The sequence below is a fragment of the Oncorhynchus keta genome, chromosome 30 (genome assembly GCF_023373465.1).
Source record: "Oncorhynchus keta strain PuntledgeMale-10-30-2019 chromosome 30, Oket_V2, whole genome shotgun sequence".
Classification (NCBI taxonomy): Eukaryota; Metazoa; Chordata; class Actinopteri; order Salmoniformes; family Salmonidae; genus Oncorhynchus; species Oncorhynchus keta.
In genome coordinates, this window is record NC_068450.1 from 18,666,331 (window position 1) to 18,674,083 (window position 7,753).

General features: G+C 43.5%; 1 protein-coding gene across 1 annotated transcript in view; it reads right to left on the reverse strand.

Annotated features, from left to right (window-relative positions):
• Positions 1-5: 5 nt before the first annotated feature.
• The window catches only part of LOC118363926 (cytoplasmic FMR1-interacting protein 2), a 62,635-nt gene continuing 54,887 nt past the window's right edge, over positions 6-7,753 (reverse strand). Inside the window, exons 29-30 of the mRNA XM_052487964.1 lie at positions 5,180-5,327; positions 6-4,901 (exon numbers count right to left, since the gene is read on the reverse strand). Coding sequence (XP_052343924.1) covers positions 4,734-4,901; positions 5,180-5,327 — 316 coding nt within the window. The 3' untranslated portion in view covers positions 6-4,733. The remainder of the gene's footprint in view (positions 4,902-5,179; positions 5,328-7,753) is intronic.

The window sequence follows — 7,753 nt, forward strand, 5'->3', positions numbered from 1 at the left end:
AACAATTACAGGAAACTAAACTTCATTTAGTTTTTTTTATTCAAACTGAAAATATGGTCGCTCCTTCATGGGTGTAACGATTAACTTTCCTTCATAAGAATAAAAAACAGGGTCAAAGGACTGATAACACTGCTAAAGAAAAAAATACAACAATATGGAATATTGAATATATTTAGGAAATTGCCCTCTCTCGATCTCGAAAAAAAATCCAATAATATGGAATATTGAATATATTTAGGAAATCACCCTCTCTCCATCCCTTGTGTGTAATTCGTACCTAAACAGTGAAAATGGAACTTATTGATTGCTTTAATTCTTCTTCTATCGAGGGAGTGAACTGTACAGGAGTTTGATACTACCAACATCTTCCATTCACTCTCTGAACAAAATCTATCTAATACAGTAAAGTCATCCTGGTCTCTTTTGTTATTTGACAACCAAGAATTATTTCTAACATTTTTTTTTACTCCGGAAAAACAAAACAAAAAAACACACACGTGCAGATGAAGATGTTGTCAATCATTTCAAAAATGGTAAACAATATCACTGTATTAAGCACACATACAGAATATAAAAATGTTCAATAAACTGACAAGACAGAGAAATCAAAAAGTAGGTGAGGATTAGGATTCTCGTCAGTAGAAGACGAAAGTTATACCAAGGATGAAGAATGTAATTATCAATAATGAATTAAAAACAATAACAATTACAACACTCAACACTTCTCTTTTTAGTTCAACAGTGACATTTCCAACGGAGAATGGAACTGAATAAAAATTATACTCAGAGGCTAAAACCCCCCAAATAAGTGAAAAATAAATAAAGCAACTAAGAAAAGCAGTCAAGTGTCCTTGTTATGCAGTCACGTGTCCTTGTTATGCAGTCACGTGTCCTTGTTATGCAGTCACGTGTCCTTGGTATGCAGTCACGTGTCCTTGGTATGCAGTCACGTGTCCTTGGTATGCAGTCACGTGTCCTTGGTATGCAGTCACGTGTCCTTGTTATGCAGTCACATGTCCTTGGTATGCAGTCAAGTGTCCTTGTTATGCAGTCACGTGTCCTTGGTATGCAGTCACGTGTCCTTGGTATGCAGTCACGTGTCCTTGTTATGCAGTCACGTGTCCTTGGTATGCAGTCAAGTGTCCTTGGTATGCAGTCACGTGTCCTTGTTATGCAGTCACGTGTCCTTGGTATGCAGTCAAGTGTCCTTGGTATGCAGTCACGTGTCCTTGGTATGCAGTCACATGTCCTTGTTATGCAGTCAAGTGTCCTTGGTATGCAGTCACGTGTCCTTGTTATGCACTCACGTGTCCTTGTTATGCAGTCACATGTCCTTGGTATGCAGTCATGTGTCCTTGGTATGCAATCAAGTGTCCTTGTTATACAGTCACGTGTCCTTGGTATGCAATCAAGTGTCCTTGTTATACAGTCACGTGTCCTTGGTATGCAGTCATGTGTCCTTGGTATGCAGTCAAGTGTCCTTGGTATGCAGTCAAGTGTCCTTGATATGCAGTCACGTGTCCTTGTTATGCAGTCACGTGTCCTTGGTATGCAGTCACGTGTCCTTGTTATGCAGTCACATGTCCTTGTTATGCAGTCACATGTCCTTGGTATGCAGTCACATGTCCTTGGTATGCAGTCATGTGTCCTTGTTATGCAGTCAAGTGTCCTTGGTATGCAGTCACGTGTCCTTGTTATGCAGTCACATGTCCTTGGTATGCAGTCATGTGTCCTTGTTATGCAGTCAAGTGTCCTTGGTATGCAGTCACGTGTCCTTGTTATGCAGTCACGTGTCCTTGTTATGCAGTCACATGTCCTTGGTATGCAGTCATGTGTCCTTGTTATGCAGTCAAGTGTCCTTGGTATGCAGTCACGTGTCCTTGTTATGCAGTCACATGTCCTTGGTATGCAGTCACGTGTCCTTGTTATGCAGTCACGTGTCCTTGTTATGCAGTCACGTGTCCTTGGTGTGCAGTCATGTGTCCTTGGTATGCAATCAAGTGTCCTTGTTATGCAGTCACGTGTCCTTGGTATGCAGTCACGTGTCCTTGTTATGCAGTCACGTGTCCTTGTTATGCAGTCATGTGTCCTTGGTATGCAGTCACGTGTCCTTGTTATGCAGTCACGTGTCCTTGTTATGCAGTCACGTGTCCTTGTTATGCAGTCATGTCCTTGTTATGCAGTCACGTGTCCTTGTTATGCAGTCACGTGTCCTTGTTATGCAGTCAAGTGTCCTTGGTATGCAGTCACGTGTCCTTGTTATGCAGTCACGTGTCCTTGTTATGCAGTCACGTGTCCTTGGTATGCAGTCACGTGTCCTTGTTATGCAGTCACGTGTCCTTGGTATGCAGTCACGTGTCCTTGTTATGCAGTCACGTGTCCTTGTTATGCAGTCACGTGTCCTTGGTGTGCAGTCATGTGTCCTTGGTATGCAATCAAGTGTCCTTGTTATGCAGTCACGTGTCCTTGTTATGCAGTCACGTGTCCTTGTTATGCAGTCATGTGTCCTTGGTATGCAATCAAGTGTCCTTGTTATACAGTCACGTGTCCTTGGTATGCAATCAAGTGTCCTTGTTATACAGTCACGTGTCCTTGGTATGCAGTCATGTGTCCTTGGTATGCAGTCAAGTGTCCTTGGTATGCAGTCAAGTGTCCTTGTTATGCAGTCACGTGTCCTTGTTATGCAGTCACGTGTCCTTGGTATGCAGTCAAGTGTCCTTGTTATGCAGTCAAGTGTCCTTGTTATGCAGTCACGTGTCCTTGGTATGCAGTCACGTGTCCTTGTTATGCAGTCACGTGTCCTTGTTATGCAGTCACGTGTCCTTGTTATGCAGTCACGTGTCCTTGGTATGCAGTCACGTGTCCTTGGTATGCAGTCAAGTGTCCTTGGTATGCAGTCATGTGTCCTTGTTATGCAGTCAAGTGTCCTTGGTATGCAGTCAAGTGTCCTTGGTATGCAGTCACGTGTCCTTGGTATGCAGTCATGTGTCCTTGGTATGCAATCAAGTGTCCTTGTTATGCAGTCAAGTGTCCTTGGTATGCAGTCAAGTGTCCTTGGGATGCAGTCACGTGTCCTTGGTATGCAGTCACGTGTCCTTGGTATGCAGTCAAGTGTCCTTGTTATGCAGTCACGTGTCCTTGTTATGCAGTCACGTGTCCTTGGTATGCAGTCAAGTGTCCTTGGTATGCAGTCACGTGTCCTTGGTATGCAGTCACGTGTCCTTGTTATGCAGTCAAGTGTCCTTGTTATGCAGTCACGTGTCCTTGTTATGCAGTCAAGTGTCCTTGTTATGCAGTCACGTGTCCTTGTTATGCAGTCACGTGTCCTTGGTATGCAGTCAAGTGTCCTTGGTATGCAGTCACGTGTCCTTGGTATGCAGTCACGTGTCCTTGGTATGCAGTCACGTGTCCTTGTTATGCAGTCACGTGTCCTTGGTATGCAGTCAAGTGTCCTTGGTATGCAGTCACGTGTCCTTGGTATGCAGTCACGTGTCCTTGTTATGCAGTCAAGTGTCCTTGTTATGCAGTCAAGTGTCCTTGTTATGCAGTCACGTGTCCTTGTTATGCAGTCACGTGTCCTTGGTATGCAGTCAAGTGTCCTTGGTATGCAGTCACGTGTCCTTGGTATGCAGTCACGTGTCCTTGTTATGCAGTCAAGTGTCCTTGTTATGCTATTTGAAACAGTAGGGTTGTGTGAGGAGAGAAGAGGTGTGGCTAACTACACCTATGACACTGGTTTACTAAGCATGGGTATGTCCAGGGAGATGTGGGGCTTCATCCAAATGGCACCCTATTCCTTATAGGAGCTTGTCAAAAGTAGTGCACTTTATAGGGAATAGGGTGCCATTTGGGACACACAGACATGTTAGCCTCTGGGATGAATGAATGGACAGCTTGACTTGTGTGATGATCATATTATGGATGTTATGGGGGGAAATGCCACTGATTACTTTGGTGTAATTAAGTATCATCATAATACTTAGCACCCGTGTGGACTTCATGAAGCAATTCAATAAAATGGAGGTTGGGTTTGCTTTCGTACGTCATCTACCAAATAATAATCTCAGGTTATAGGTCATTTCAGAATCAGATTATTTGTATGCATTGAGGTTTTGGAGATTATTCCAGCATATCTATCATCTTTTATGTAGGTTGATTGTTGATGCTCACTAAATGGTTTCTCAGAGGTATCTGATAGACTGTTCATTGTGACTAGAGGGGAAGCAGAGTGGTACTGCAGATCTGTAACCACTCAGGATTGGCAGTTGTGTGTTACTGAGGCCATCCATGTGACATATAGCTCTAGTGACAGGACAAGGGATGCTGAGTCTGGGTGTGAGAGTCACATGGGTTGGGAACAGAAAAACTAACATCTGAAAACACCCACACCTCTAAAACTAGACTGTGGTTATGGGCCTAAAATATTCAGACTTCAGAAAACTCCTTTCGAGATTTATACTTTTTAACGGTCGCCATGTTGACACGAAAAGTTCCAAGACAGTTGCATTCTGGAATGCAAATTGGAATGTCATTTGTATGGAATATTTGGTGCCAAAATGGTGTACAGTCAGACAGACCTCTGGAATCTTAAGGCTCTGAGAGTCTGAGTACAAGGCCAAAGAGAGGCAGACTGTGTGGTGATGATTTGGGTTGGTGTGTGTGTGTATGTGTAGTTTGTGGGACATGTGTGGCTTATGTGTGTAGCGTGTGTTTGTAGCATGTGTGAGTTCTTCTCAGCATGTTGTGGCCAGGGACTGGTGTATAGGTGGCTGGAAGCAGCGGACATGCTCCACGGTGGAACTATCGGTCTCCACAGCCTTCATGTACTTGTTGAGGATGGCAAAGATTTCGTTGTTCAGGATCTGGTACTTCCTGATGCGGTCAGCCATCTTCTTCAGTGGCTGTAGATAGATAGATAGATAGATAGATAGATAGATAGATAGATAGATAGATAGATAGATAGATGGGGTTTGAATCCAATGATAAAATTAAAATCACAGACTAGGATTGTAGTAGCCAAGGACTTGCCACCATAAAGATGGTGAGCTTCCTCTTCTCATATAAAAAAACAAATAGCCAGCAGTTGACATATCTCTCAATCCATTCTGTCATCTTACTTCTGTGTTAGCATGCTGGTTAAAACAAAGTAGATGTGTGCATAGCGTCAGTGGGTACCCACCACGTTCTTGATGATCTCATCCTTGCTGTCCTGCCTCTGCACCTTGAGCAGGTGGTAGCAGAAGTCAAACAGGTCAAAGCGGCGCTGCTGACCCAACAGCACGATGATGGAACAGCCTGCCCAGTTCAGACCGTCACCAAAACACTGCCTACAGAGGATACATACAGGAACTTAATAAGTACTTTGTATTTGTAGAAAACGCTTTACAAATCAAGCTCAGTTGATTGGATAGTGATTGCTTTATCTACTACTGTGCATGTGCACTAAACAGCCCTGAGAGGACTACAGTAACACTCCTTACTGAGTGAGTACGCTGTCATGCCCCCTACAGTAACTAACTCCCTACTGTGCGAGTAAGCTGCTGTCATAATGTTGGCCTGGGGGTAGGTTTATGACAGTCATACATACCCCTAAACACCTTTTTCCTCTCTCTACCCTACTAATGTTACATTTGAAAACCCCTTGGTTAGCATAGAGATTCTGGGAACATCAGAAGGTGGGGGGAAATGAACAATATTCTGGTAATCCGACCAATTGAACATATGTGGAGGTACTTAATGAATATGATGTCAGTTCAGTTGTCATCTGAGACATTCTCATCAATGATACATTTACATAAAACTCTACAGTGGAAAGTCTACACATCAGAGTTATCGGATTCACATTGAATTGTTGTTCAATTTAAATGTTTGAATTTGAAATTATTCGTGATGGTATGAAATGTGATTTTAGCTTCTAAAATGTGAGAATAGGGTTTTCATAAGGTTAGGGCTCTGCTCAATCAGTGGCCCGCCCCTGTGAAGAGTCATGGGTTATACAACTTTTCAGACACACCCTTCTTGCTCCACTACATAAAGCCTTGACGAAAATGTAACCTCCTGTTCCGAGGATGTAGGACAATGGTCCGATGTCAGAACGGTTCAGATAATAACTACAGAACGAAACCAACATCAGTGTGAGCTTTGGTTGCAAATGGTATGAACTTTGAACTCTTATTCACTCCAGAAATTATACCTCCTAGCCGTTGAGTTAGCAACAGCAGCTGCAAACGAGGGTTAGGAAGGAACAGACAGAGTATCCCGTCTATCACACCACAAAGTTACTACAAAGTATCCAATTGACCACCAGAGACATTCTTCAAAGGACAAAGGACTCGGTTTGGCAACACGGTCTTCCATCTACCACCAACCTACTGAAGCGCAGCTCAGAGTAAATATTTATTCCATTTTCCTTTTCCAAATGGACCTTTTCCTTTATGACGTCATTTGTAATCAAGTTATGATTAATTATGTGTATGTGTAATTCTGTGTTATTAGTTAGGTATATAGTAAATAAATAATTAAACCCAATTTTGTATTGCTGATTCAACTTGTTAGCCAGGGTTCGTGCAGAAAACCAAGAATTTACAACTTTCAGACGAAACTGAATTAAGGTGACAATTAATATTGACTGCTATTGATGTAAAATATTACTAGGTCTTTAAGAGTTTATTCGGAAGATAACAGCTCTATAAATATTATTTTGTGGTGCCCCGACTCTCTAGTTAATTACATTTACATGATTAGGTCAATTAGGTAATATTAATTACAGAGAAATTATTTTATAGAATAGCATGTCATATCACTTAACCCGGCATAGCCAAAGACAACACTGCCATGCCCCCTACAGTAAGTCACTCCTTACTGTGTGAGTACGCTGCCATGCCCCCTACAGTAAGTCACTCCTTACTGTGTGAGTATGTTGCCACGCCCCCTACAGTAAGTCACTGCTTACTGTGTGAGTACGCTGCCATGCCCCCTACAGTAAGTCACTCCTTACTGTGTGAGTACGCTGCCATGCCCCCTACAGTAAGTCACTCCTTACTGTGTGAGTACGCTGCCATGCCCCCTACAGTAAGTCACTCCTTACTGTGTGAGTACGCTGCCATGCCCCCTACAGTAAGTCACTCCTTACTGTGTGAGTACGCTGCCATGCCCCCTACAGTAAGTCACTCCTTACTGTGTGAGTATGCTGCCATGCCCCCTACAGTAAGTCACCCCCTTACTGTGTGTGTGAGTACGCTGCCATGCCTCCTACAGTAACTCACTCCTTACTGTGTGTGTGTGAGTACGCTGCCATGCCCTCTACAGTAACTCACTCCTTACTGTGTGTGTGTGAGTACGCTGCCATGCCCTCTAAAGTAACTCACTCCTTACTGTGTGTGTGTGAGTACGCTGCCATGCCCTTTACAGTAACTCACTCCTTACTGTGTGTGTGAGTACGCTGCCATGCCCTCTACAGTAACTCACTCCTTATTGTGTGTGTGAGTACGCTGCCATGCCCTCTACAGTAACTCACTCCTTACTGTGTGTGTGAGTACGCTGCCATGCCCCTTACAGTAACTCACTCCTTACTGTGTGTGTGAGTACGCTGCCATGCCCTCTACAGTAACTCACTCCTTACTGTGTGTGTGAGTACGCTGCCATGCCCCTTACAGTAACTCACTCCTTACTGTGTGTGTGAGTACGCTGCCATGCCTTCTACAATAACTCACTCCTTACTGTGTGTGTGAGTACGCTGCCATGCCCTCTACAG